This window comes from Rhipicephalus microplus, chromosome 4 (assembly GCF_043290135.1).
Source record: "Rhipicephalus microplus isolate Deutch F79 chromosome 4, USDA_Rmic, whole genome shotgun sequence".
NCBI lineage: Eukaryota > Metazoa > Arthropoda > Arachnida > Ixodida > Ixodidae > Rhipicephalus > Rhipicephalus microplus.
In genome coordinates, this window is record NC_134703.1 from 142,686,231 (window position 1) to 142,699,632 (window position 13,402).

General features: G+C 44.9%; 1 protein-coding gene across 4 annotated transcripts in view; it reads left to right on the forward strand.

Moving 5' to 3' along the window:
• LOC142814635 (uncharacterized) overlaps window positions 1–12,923 on the forward strand; it is a 43,140-nt gene extending 30,217 nt beyond the window's left edge. For 3 of the 4 annotated variants that reach the window (XR_012894997.1, XR_012894996.1, XM_075893702.1), the window contains one exon: window positions 6,698–7,024. Coding sequence is in view for 1 of the 4 variants with exons in the window: in XM_075893701.1 (XP_075749816.1) it covers window positions 12,464–12,850 (387 nt within the window). In the remaining 3 variants the exon portion in view is untranslated. Of the gene's footprint in view, window positions 1–6,697; window positions 7,025–12,463 lie in introns of those variants that run through there. The other variant, XM_075893701.1, reaches the window with a different exon arrangement.
• The last annotated feature ends 479 nt before the right edge of the window (window positions 12,924–13,402 follow it).

Below are 13,402 nucleotides of genomic sequence, written 5' to 3' on the forward strand. Positions count from 1 at the left end.
CGAAATAGTTTTGTCATTGTGGTAACAGAGTGGGCAATAAACTTAGTAAGAAAACAATCTGGAAGGTGGTGTATTTATTGCTACTTTCGCTTTAGAAAAAACAACGATGTGCAATGTTGCCGTAAGCAATCTTGGCAATGATACCAATGATGGGGAATATCAACCACGATGTTGTAAATCTTGCCGTAAGCTCTACATACAGTTATAAGAAGTTCCATGAGAAGGGGCAAGTGTCAATGTATTGGAATGTATGGAGCACTCTGTTATCATGTTGAGGTAATCTGGAGACACCAACGTATCGAGGGCTTTAACAGAGTGTTGATGGGCTGGGACTGAGTTCCAAATCAACTGAAGTTTTGGAACTGAAATTACTCACATTTATGGCCTGGTTAGATTACACGTATGCCAATCTCCCAGCGATACAATTACAAACGTATTATGAAGCGCGATTATTGCAGTATAATGTTGATCGCCTTGGATTATTTCCTGAGCAGGTAACTTTAAATACAGTGTGTTTTCGTTTCGACTCCGTTAAAGTTAGGCCACTGCCATCCGAATCACGCTGGGTGCTTCGAATACAGCTGTCCAACACCATGAGCTACGGCGCGAGGTGTGTAGACTGGTTTTACATGACGTTCAATCAAATTGCTGCTTGCGAAATATTTTGTGGTAATAGTCTGCTCAGTAAAACTTGAAAAAAAAACGCAGCCCTATGCTATAGACATTACATGTAGAACAATCTAGTGGCGCAAAAGGAAGGCGGCTTGCGTTTTATGCCGACAAGTCTTTGTTTGGGTAACTGGGCACCCATGAACGGACGTCCGTAAACAGCTGTATAGTTGAAAACCTTTTTTTTTGTGACCACGACTAGGAAATTAAAGCAACAGAACCACAAATCGGAACACTTTGGTTCCACAGCCAAAAAACTAAGAAAACATTAATTGCTTTATTAAATGTGCGTGCGTGCGTGTGTGTGTGTGTGTGTGTGTGTGTGTGTGTGTGTGTGTGTACGCGGAGTAGCGTTGTTTCTGATTCTTGCTTGACGCTTCACATGGTGTGTTATGCAGTGATGAGCTGCTACATATAATCTCATGAGCCATTTCATGAATATGCATGCATGGAGAACTGGCTGATAAATTTACCATGATGGTGTTTTTGTTGTAGGTGTATTTCGCTTTCCCTCACTAGCTGTTGTGAAAATTAGTTTATCAGCGACAATCGGTCTGGTGCACCTGAGAAAAGAAACACGTGCCAGCTGACTACTGCGAACACTTTTGGAACGTTTGTTTGACTCACACTTTATAGAAATAGGAGGCTCTAACGCAGTTCACCGAATGTTTGATGCCATTCTAGAAGGTAAATACGTAAAATATTTAGGTCGGTTTTGTATGCTTGTGAGAATTTCAGCCTCTAATCGTAGCAAAGCCTTTAACCTCTTTCAGGGAACTTTCTTGCATTTTTTTTCTTCTTCCTCTGCATTTTTCAGAGCACGCAAAGATAATCGAGGTAGTTTGGAAAATCCAAGGGTAAGGGAAGTTACAAAGTGACGGGGTTTGGAAAGACGTAACGTTGCCACTATGCATGCATGCATCACTGTAACTTTAGCATTTCTCGCAAGCTCTTAAGACCTTGCTGCTTAGCATTTTCATCCATGTGGAGCTGTAAAACACAATGAATAAATAAAGTTGGTGCATATGTTTCTTACATTTCTCCACGTCATAAAAGAGAGAGAAAGAGCAATGCAAAGGATTGATCCGGATCGAGGTTAATCAGGTTGAAATCGGTTTGCTACACAACATATCATCACGTGGAAGGGAAAGAAAACAACAAAAAAGAGGGCATAACTAACAAATGATGCTTGTGCACACTAACCAGATGTTCTCCGTGGCACGCTGTAGTGGTTATGGTGCTCAGCCGCTGACCCAAAAGTCACAAGTTTGATCCCGGCCGGCGCTGTCGAATTTTTATGCAAGCGACATGCTATATAGGCCCATATACTATGCGATGCGACTGCCCCTTATTTAGGACCAGATTCTTGAAATTTCCAGTTCCATTCATCATGACGTGTCACAAAATCATATTGTGGTATTGGGACGTGAAACCATGCGTATGATCAGCATATATGGTCACCGTGAATACACAGATGACCAAGTGGAGTATGTTTGCGAGTGCGGTTCATCTATGATTGCCTTAGGCTATAGGCGGCCACCGATGTTGATGAAGGCTTGCGAGTAGTATTTCCAAGGTATCTCGAACTAGCAGAGTGCTCCAAGCTGAATCGGTTGACATTCCGTAGATGAGTGGGTGCACAGAGAGCACGTAGGCATGTGAGTAAATGTGTGTTTCGGAAGGTTGTATGCATTCGTGTGCATACGTTTGTAAACTCACTCATGACTTGACTCACTCGGACTCAATCGGACTTAAATTGAACAGTGAATCTGAGTCTGAGTGATTACGGGTTCTATTTTAGTTAGTTTGGGTTGAGTGAGTCCGATTGAAGAAACTTTTATCCAGTATGAGTATAAGGGAAGTGCGGCTGGTAAAAGTTACGGAGAGTCTGAGTCCAAGCGAGCCCAAAGTGCAAGATATTTTTCTTGAGTGACTCTTAGTGATTTCCACTATTGCCGGAACAATAAAATCAAGTAGCTTGGTGAAGTTGTCTGTAGCCTCATTGCCCCTGCCCAGTGAGGCTTGTGCATTGACTTTCTTGAATGTAAACATTTGACAGAAGTCTGTCTGGTTGGGTATGAAACTGGGACACGATTTAGGCTCCAACCAAAACAAAAACTTTGAAGAAACCCGACGTTTCGAAACCGACTTGGTTACTTCCTCAGGGGGGACTGCGGAGGCTACGTAGCAGCGGCGTCTTCAAAGCATTCGCGGGATGGATAATGACCTCTCTCTCTCTCTCTCTCGTTTTGCCGTGGAGCACAGTCCGTGTGTATACACTGGGGGAAGGGTTCCGAGAGAGTGGTTGATGTTATGGTCTGTCCTCCGTATGTGCCACGACTCGAGCAACAACCTTCTCCTCCAGTTCGGCTCGCTTTCAAGGATGGCCGTCGCTTCCAAGTTTATCTGGTGATCTAACGTCTCAGCTTGTTCGGCGACTGCACTGCGCTTTTTGTAGAACTCCCGCACATTTTTTGCGTGTTGCTTCAGTCGTTCCGGTAGGTTTTTCATCTCGCTTATATACGACGAGGGGCACTCGGCGTACACAAAGGCAAGTGCACCACGCGAACGCCTTCCTTCTTGAAGATCCGCGCCAACATCTCACTCTTTTCCTGAACGTATGGAACCGGTGCGCGTTTCGGGGGGGCTGCCAATTAGGATCGATTGGGGTTTTCATATCCTCTGTTGCTCTGCGCGGCGGGTGGCGGCTCGAATGAAGTTTTTTGGGGTATCCGTTTTTTCTTAGGTCTGCTATTACACGGGCTTCTTCTTCCTTTCGCTCTGTGTCATTAGAGCACAAGTTCCTTGCTCTCTCGAGTAGCGTGGTCACAACCGAGGCCTTGTGGCACGCGGGGTGGGAAGAATCGAATTAAAGGCAGCGGCCAGTGTGCGTTGGCTTCCTATAAACGGAGAACTCCAGGCCGTTGCGCTTTCTTGACACTTGGACGTCGAGAAAGGGCAGGCAGTGCTCGCTTTTATAATCGGTCGTGAATTGTATGGCTGGGTGCACGGAATTTAGGTGTTGTCTGACTTCAGACGTCTTGATGACGGATACCCAAAAAACTTCATTCGAGCCGCCACCTGCCGCGCAGAGCAACAGAGAATACGAAAACACCAATCAACCTTAATTTGCTGCCCCCCGAAACGCGTACTGATTCCATACGTTAAGGGAACGAGCGAGATGTTGGCGCGGATCTTCAAAAAGGAAGGGATTCGCATGGCGCACGTGCCTTCGTGCACGCTGGGCCGCCTCCTCCCCCGCCCGAAAGACCGGCCAACAAGAGACAGGGCCCCCGGTGTCGTTTACAAAATTCTGTGCGCCGAGTTCCCCTCGTCGTATATCGACGAGACGAAAAACCTACCGGAACGGCTGAAGCAACATGCACGCAAACGATCTGCGGAAGTTCTACAAAGAGCGCAGTGCAGTCGCCGAACATGCTGAGACGTTGGATCATCAGATAAATTTCGAAGCGACGGCCATTCTTGAAAGCGAGCCGAACTGGAGGAGAAGGTTGTTGCTCGAGTCGTGGCACATACGGAGGACAGCCCATAACATCAACCACTCGCTCAGAACCCTTTCCCTTGTGTATAAACACAGACTGTGCTCCACGGCAAAACAAGAGAGAGAGAGAGAGAGGGGGGGGGGGTCATTATCCATCCCGCGAGTGCTTTGACGACGCCGCTGCTACATAGCCTCCGCAGTCACCCCTGAGGAAAGAAGCAAGTCGGTTTCAAAACGTTGGGTTTCTTCAAAACTTTTTGTTGGGAGTCTAAATAATCTCCCAGCATTTACTTTCGCTTACTTGGTGTGAAGCAGCTGATCGGTTAATCGAAATGGGTCGTAACACTCTTAAATATTTAGTTTCCTGCTGACAGCTGGCGCACAATGGCTGACACTAGCGGCAGCTGACAAAGAAGCAGCAATGAACGTGCTTGTCAAGGTTCCGTGCAACTATCATTCGTCAATGATAGATTCATGCGTATCATCTTCGTGATAACAGTAAAATATTTGACAATGCTTTTTTTAAAATAAAGCTTTCAAATTCCAACCATGCTTAGCTAATGCACTCTTCTCATTGAAAGTATGCCCGGTTGCGAGCGTTTTACGTTTTTTTACAGCAAAATAAATCTGCTATGAGATCACAACTCGGGTCACGCGCAGTTGTCCGCCGCCACTGCCACCGCCGGTGTCCGTGGCTGCATCGCGCGAAATTAGAAAAAAGAAAACTTACCACTAATGACAGTGGGGCCCTAACCCCGGTTCACTAGGTGCCAGCCCAGTATTCTATCACTAAGCCACACAACTTGTTTTTTTTTTTTTTTTAGATGGGGAGGGGGGGCATAATGGCAAACTTGCCGTAAGCAGGCTTGATGTCGTGAAAGCAATCGCGTCAATGCGACTTATAGAGCGTTTCAAAACTGCCAAAGAACAACCAGTCGTCGCACAATGTGAATAGCGTAACTAATGGGCTGCCCAATGCTCCAACCAATCACAAAAGCTTGTTCTTGTTCCCCTATTAACTGTGGCGCGTACCCACTTCAGCCATAATTTCTCATCGTCGTCAGCCACTGCATGAACAACTGGCGCGAAATTCCGTGCAAGTGTTTAGCGGATACGACACTTCTAAGAAGAATGACATAAAATAGCATAGCGAATGCCAGCCTACTACCAAATTTTGTTTATTATTATTGCCTAGTGGGTATCAAGCAAGTGTGCTTGCAGTATGTTACCCAATAAGTGTGTTCTTGAAAGGCTCCGAAAGGCCGTTCTTCTAGCTTTCGCTGTGACTGCTGTGCCTTCCGCGCAGACCTGGCGTTTTTTGTTTTTGTTTTTTTGTCTGCAACGCACTCCATGCTTCATAACTGCAAACACGGTTTACAGGAAGGTATTTCAGTATATCTTTGCGTACTATCAACTCACCGCGCACGCTATTTATATTCTCGCCATGCGACCTTCCTCGGCCACGAAATCTAGTCTGCACTTTTAGTTTTTGGACTATCAAGCTCAAGCGGTAAGGAAAAGCGCCGTGTCCAGGAAGACCGAATTCCCAGATGTTAGATGCGAACAAATCGGCTTGTTAAAGGCATCCTTTCAGAAGGAACGGGAAGCGCGGAGATGCATGGGACAGGCTTGTCTACCAACCGTAGCTGTATCGTATTTCTGATCAGCCTTTGGCCGGTTCGAAAAAAAAAAGTAACACTTGACACGCTCTATAACGCTTCCTTTTTCGAACAGAAAGTCAAGTTCAAAAAGAGTGGGTAAGCTTTCCGCACCTTATACATGCGAGTGTGCTGGTATAAAAGAAGCCCTTTCGAATGGAGGAGTACTTTAGGTGGCCTTATGACTGCTGCGGCATATATCAGGGCTACATCATACAAAATAATTACATTGATGCAAACTGCATTCCTAAGCACTGTCCCTTAAGCAGTTGTAATTGACACACATTTACGAGGTGTTTCCGTTAACATAAAGCAAGCTAAGAAAGAAGTCTTAGCACGCAAACTAGACAAAGCTTTTTTTTAAGTAAATAGCTGCCATAGAACAACACTCTTTTCTGTTCTCATCAAACACAGCCTTGCATAGTCGTAATTAAATAACATCGCATACTTAAACAGCTGATCAATGCGTGTAAATGAATTATCAGGGTGCGCTTACGTCTCCACCTACGCGCACAGTCATTTCAGATGTGGTTACTAAGAAGTGCACACTCTATTATCTCTTTACAAATATGGTTCTGTGTGCTGTGTGGCATGTCACAGATTTGAAAATCGTTGTGGTCGTAAGAGAGAAGCGTAAGGTGTCAAGTAAAGTGTCGTTTGTTCAATTATCCTCATTAATAATACTAGTAAGTTTTAATTGGATAATTTGTTATTATTATTATTATTATTATTATTATTATTATTATTATTATTATTATTATTATTATTATTATTATTATTATTATTATTATTATTATTATTATTATTATTATTATTATTATTATTATTATTATTATTATTATTATTATTATTATTATTATTATTGCAGAGATATACAATGACACACAGGAAGAAAAGGAGAGCGGAAGCTGGCAACTGCCACCTGTAGGGCCCCAACTCCTGTCTGCTCTTCCGGGAGAAAAGAAGAGATATAAGAAAAGGAAGTTAGGGGGAGAGAAAGAGGAAAGAAGAGAGGGATGTAAAGAAATGAATGAAGACTTGGACAGACATAAATAAAAACACAACAATAAGCACCTACAAACAGCTGACCAGGTCCATTTGGTCTGTAAGACTCGGGTAGGGCCTGACGGACCTAGCATCGTCGAGAAAAGCAACCTTTCAGAAATAGGTATTCGTCAGTTACCGTTTAAATACGTACCAGGAATTTTTTATTCTTTAATCAACAAAGCACACTGCGTAATAAATGTTGGACAGTGTACTATAAGATGTTCGTGTTTCACAGAAGCCACGAGGTTCGAACAACGCCCCACCGTGGTGGTCTAGTGCTCGGTCACTGACCCGCAGGTCGTGGGATCGAATCCCGGCTGCGGCGGCTGCATTTCTGATGGAGGCGGAAATGATGTAGGTCCGTGTGCTCAGAATTGGGTGCACGTTAAAGAACCCCAGGTGGTTGAAATTTGAGGAGCCTTCCACTATGGCGTCTCTCATATTCACATGGTGGTTTTGGGACGTTAAACCCCACATATCAATCAATCCTGGCTCGAACAACGGACTGTCAACACAACCATGATGGTAGAAGCGCCCGCACACGAGTACAGACTAAAGAACGGCTAAAATTACAACCAAGGTCATGCAATAATAATACTGGTAGTTAAAGTCTTAATAACATGATTTGATTTTTAAAAACGCAGTAATTGCGAGTTTTAGAAACTTTGAGCATGTAGGGTTCTTTAACATGGTCCTAAATTTATGACTGGAGCTGAAATGAAGCTACCATGGCTAGGTTTGAATCACGTGTCCTTGGGGTCAGCCGACGAGCACAAAAATGAGAAAACCATGCACCACGGTGGTTGCCTTATCCATGCGATGGAGATAGAGTCATTGTATGTACATGGTACTAGCGTCTTTCTATAAATTAGTGCTTACCGCTCTATTTACACATTTTTGGTGTTGTATATACCCTTGCACTCACAGCTGTGGATGTTCTGTCACGAACAATTCAACTAATTTGATTTGCCTATCTATACAACAAAGGTCAAACGTTAAAGGTGCCATAAATATGACTCTGACGTTACTTAGACCGATCGGGTTTCTTCCGTGCTTGCCCAAAACGCAGTAAGCGAGTGTCCTTGCTAGTAATCGTAATGTAGCACACAAAGATAAACCTCACACCCAGAACCACACAATAAAGGTGCTTCTGTGTGTCTGCTTTCTCTTTTCGCGCTACAATAGAAGTATTAGCAATCACAAAATAGTCCAACACCAAGTCCTTCTGCAGAAAGGCCTAGCACCTCAATGGCGTCGTCATTGCTGCTATACAAATCCGTCTTACGTAGCTCCTACGAGCAAAATGCTTTACCATGACTAATTATGGTGAGTTAGCAGAACCTCCAGTGCGGCAGGTTGTCAGCAGTACTTTAGGTTTATACATCAAGGAACTGCACTAATGCGCTCTTTCATTCACATCAGGGCGCTGATGATTAGTACAAGGTTTGCCCGTGCACGAATACGAAAGGAGGCAAGCTACAATTCAGAGTGGTCAGTTGCCAGCAGCGTAGCCTTTCCTTCGGGTATTACTAAAAGGTATTTTGAGACAGGGATCATTGAGGTGCTATTTATCACCCCTTTAAGTTGTGGCAGCTGCATTTCCAATAGAGGTGGAAAGGCTATAGGCCAGTGTGCTCAGATATGGGTGCACGTTAAATAACCCCAGGTAGTCGAAATTTCGGGAGCCCTCCACTACGGCGTCTCTCATAACCATATCGTGGTTTCGGGACATTGAACCCCACATATCAGTCAATCTTTTAAGCATTTCAATTTTCTGAAGTTGACTACCATAATGAAGAAGTTTAAATTCTAACAATGACGTGATATTATTAATTTTGCTACTACTATTACTAGGCAGAACTTATTTTGCGCTTCATCAAGTGTTATAAATGAAGTGGTCAATTCATGAATTAAATATCTATGGCACGAGGGCTTTAAAAATTACTTTGGCGTTTATGGTACACCAGCTCTTCAAGTTTTCAGCCAACTTCTGGCTCTCTCAAAATCGTATGGCAGTTGGAATCTGCTTAGGTGGTCAACAAGGAGACATTATTGCTGTAATGATAAAATATTCCTTTGAGAGATTTATTTCCCAAGTTGACAGTGACTCCAATATACAGAAAGACGCTGAAGTGTAACAACGTACGGCTCATCATTCTCACGATCAATGAATTGCTGTATTTTCAGTTTCAATAAACACTAAAGCCAGTGTGATCTCTTAAAAAAAGTGAAGGCTGGACTCTGAGATTTCCTCCACATCAAAGTATGTTGCATGCCAAGTTATTATCAGCACAAAAAGACAACTGCCCTCAATCAAAAGTTGTTTTTTTCTTAAAAATAAGACTTCCTACACTGGGTAGCTGTGCGAGGAAAATCATTGATGCAGGAACTAAAGCCAAATATTCCAGGCACCAACGGCACCCAATGAGCTGCGATGCTAAACAAGACACACCGTGTGAAAAACCCTTTCCGACGCGTGGCGAAGCTGTTGTCGTAAAACTTGTATCTGCGAGGGTCAAGGCGGTTAACGAGATGAGAGTGGCCTCATTAGGGCTGCTCTCCGCGGTGCGTCCGAAACAATGAGCCCCTCTAGAGGCCACGTGAGGTCTCCGAAAAGAAATATGACCGCGCAGTAAAAACAGACGGTCGTGCTCAAATTGGCAGCGTAAGGCAACTCGTGCCGCGTTCCGTGCGGCGGGGCAGTGAGCCCTTGTCCGACTCGTTGAGTGCAGGAAAAGCTAAAACAGGTAAGGAGGCCCAGATGCACAACAGATGGAGAGAGTGCGAAGAAAGAAGGAACACGCCAAATCCGGTCGCGCGTCCGGCAGTGACCCGGCAATCGAGGCCTCAGCCCGGTACAACAGATTCGACCCTCGCAACCTGCTTTCAGAGGCCCCCCGCAAGGATTACCTGGCGCGGTGGTGGCAGAGACGCCCGTCTGCTCTCGATCTCGGTAGTATTACGTGCACTGGTCGGTGCGCCAGGATGTGTGCCTTAAGTGGTGGGAACGACAGGGCTACAACGGGCGCAGGAGAGGATGTTATATATATGTATATATATATATATATATATATATATATATATATATATATATATATATATATATATATATATATTGCAACTAGCTTTAAGATACGAGTTCTTTTTTTTTTGCAATGCGGAATTCTGGCCACTCTTAAATGTCTTTCAGTTACGCTGTAAATCGTGGCCAAGTATTTGGTTCTCGCCGGCGGCAAGCTATTTATTCGTCGCCTACTTTGAAATTATTTTATGTCATGAAAACTACACCGCAGTTAGAAAGTGCAAATAACGTTCGTAATGCTTTCCTCTACCACGATACCATGGTCGTCTCATTATTCGTAAACCGAAAGTGGGCCCCTTTGACAGTATAACTATGTCTAGTTCCTTTGCGTTGAGTCACCCGAAATACCAGTGAACCTGACGATGTCACACGTGTGACAGTCAATAAATTCAGTGAAATATCTGCAGAATATGCCCTGAAAGCAGTGCCACATGTCCTGCTCGGAGTTATATAATGTTAGCAGCTTCATTTTTTTTTTCTGAATGGTTGTCTGGCCTGCCGGTCTGGAAAATTCCAACTTCTACAGACACTGCTGATTGAATCGAATCTAACTACTGCTTTCAATAGAAATGTGCTCCAGAATTTGTGCGAAAAAGTGACACTTCTGAAAAAGAGTGCGGAGGGTGTAGGAACTGTAGGAAATATATCTTCTTTCTTGTTCTTCCGGTATGTATTTTCTTTCGATGCTTAGTATGTATCTTCTTGTCTCCACTCCTGCATGGGCCGTGAAAAGCCTGCAGTATGTTCAAATAAAAAAAAGTATCTTGGAATAACGCTGCCACTGCACGAGCAAGCAATGAGTTAAGCTATTCTAAACACCTTAATTGATGATCACAACACTTATTTCATTTATTGTGGTTTGTGTCTTCTTGCGAGCGTATAAGATTGTGGCATAGAAAAATGAACCTACCTTGACCAATTCTGTGTGTCTTCTTTCATTCCTTTGATGCCGATACCCCTGCAGAAAACAAAACGATGCCTACCAAGGGGCTTAAATTATGATGCACGATAACTCATACAAGCAAGCTGACAGCGACTTTTGAATACACGATGCAAAGCTCCATCAAATAGTAAAATCACTGCAATGTCATTCACAGTAAAACGTAGGTTATATAACTGCGCATGACGCCCCGATGACCTATATGCAGTGCCTACAAAAGAGGACAAACGCGCGATCGTACCACGTAAAACCATTGAACCTCAAAAATAAACCTCGCGGGAATCGAGGCCGCGCTAATCTGGCTTCAAAAAGAATAACAATAATTTCCTATGTCTCGCGTGCCAAAACCATGATATAATTATGCGAAAAGCTTTAGGGGGTGGGACTGTGGAAACTTCGACTATTTGGTGTTCTTCCCCGCGCACTGAGATCCCAGAGTACGAGGGCCTCGTTAATTTCGGCTCCATCGAAATGCGACCGCCGTGGCCGCCTCAAAAAGTGTCCTGAACGGCTTCATAAGAGCGCTTCGCTTTTCAATCACACGTCGAAGAACCACAGTGACCAATGGCTAGCTGCTCTCAAATAGCATCTCGGACACGGCACCCAGTTTGTCGCTGAAAGCGTACAAACACGCACCCGATCACAAAACTTCCTCGCTCTCTTCTCTCCAATGCCTCGGGCAGTGGAGCGTCGAGATCAGGAGGAGGGCCGGCCGAGGCCTAGTTCTTCCTCTTTTTTATGCCTTTGTGCCCGATCACGCAGCCTTCCTTATCCGGCAAATCACTTTTCTCTCTCGCGCATTTTTCCGCACTTCCCGGTTCGTAGAGCGTCCGGGCCCGGCGGCTGTTCCATGCCGCCGGGCGCCAACGCAAGCTTTTTTGTGCGTTTGCTGTGCCGAGGAAATGCTCGCGTGAGAAACGCTGCGCGGCACGTCGCGCCCGCTTGGAGAAAGTGGCTACTTTCTGAGAAGAATAACTATACTGCATGCCTGAGCACCTGCGTTGCGCCCCTGTATTGCTCTCTCGCAAACAACGAGAGAGAGAAAAAAGTGACAGAAGCGTTTCTCGCGCCGACGGAGTAGGTCCTATCACCAGCGAGAAAGCCAATTTCAGGAGGTATACATGGGTTTTGCGGACCTCGAATGCGTGTCCGAGTAAATGAACCTGAATTGTGGGTTCTGTTTCTTAAGTTGGTACCAGCAAGTTGAGAAAACTTGAAAGCACTGCGCTATCGATGGTGGTAAAAAAGAAAAATCTCAGTGGCTTCGTCGGAAGTTTACTTGATGCCGGTAAATTGAGTTGCTGAGAAGGCTCAGCGTCTTGGTACAGTCAGTGTCGCGTGTATGAGCAAAACTCCCTCAGTGGCATCCGTGACACTTCAGAGCACTTTCTTCATGATTAGTGTGTCAATGCATGGAGCCATGATGCGGTATTAGGTTTCGTGATTTCAAGTTTTCAAATTTCTTGTTTACGACACGCTCTACCTTTTCATTTCGGGGCGCGCATTTCTGTCATCTATGATGCACACAGATATGGACGCAATGGCGTTTGCCTTCTTTCGTGCAGGCTCTTGAGGTAGCTAACCCGCCGCCTCGCCGAGACCTACAACGCATCGAAGCAGCCGCGCTATGGCAGTTGCAAGTACGAGTTATAAGAACCTCCAGAAAGGCAAAGCCCGTCTACCCGAAGTACACACCACGGATATATGCCAACACTCCAAGAAGGCGCGAGCCACCCAGAGACACCTCCTCTGGAGCTGTGCGCCACCACCGGGTAAACAAGAAGAAGAAACACCGACTGCCATCAGCGGCAAGATCATCAACGGAGAGCCAGGCAACCAAAGAGACGTGGTACAGCACGTGCTTAGCATCTTGGAATGCCATCGGCCGAAAGCGGCGCCCACATGGTTTTGACGCGAGCAGGTTGATGCTCCGGGACGTCCGGACACGCTAGTGTCTCGCTTTACTTCCCCTACTCCTTCCCCCCTTCATGCCGGACCACCAATAAAGTTGTTTAACTCACTCAACCTTGAAACCAGATGGACAATTGTTCTGACTCGTTCAGTATTAAAGAAATTCCGGAAACGACAACTCGTTGGCGTTGCACGCACAGAGTTGTTATTTATGGATTTTTCAGACAGGCATTTGAGAGGGGTCGTTCAAGAACAAGGATGTTAAAACTGCCTACGACCAACCGGGAAGGTCAAACCTAGGTTTTTTGTTTCTACTGGTCAATGTAACATGTGCTCTTCCTAGTGTTGCCTAAAGGAACTGGCACTTTATTTTACGCGAAAGATTTTTGTGCGTGGCCAATCAATACATCAGTGACGCACTTTCGACCCGGAAATTAAATTAAAAATGCACTTGATCAGATGGCAATGAATATAAGTTCTGGCAACGAGTATTAAACCCCCGACTTCTCGGTCTACGACAACAGACGCCGAGCACGCAATCTCCAGCTTCACTGTCATGCACTCTGGATGTTTTACAAACGCACCTTTTACAT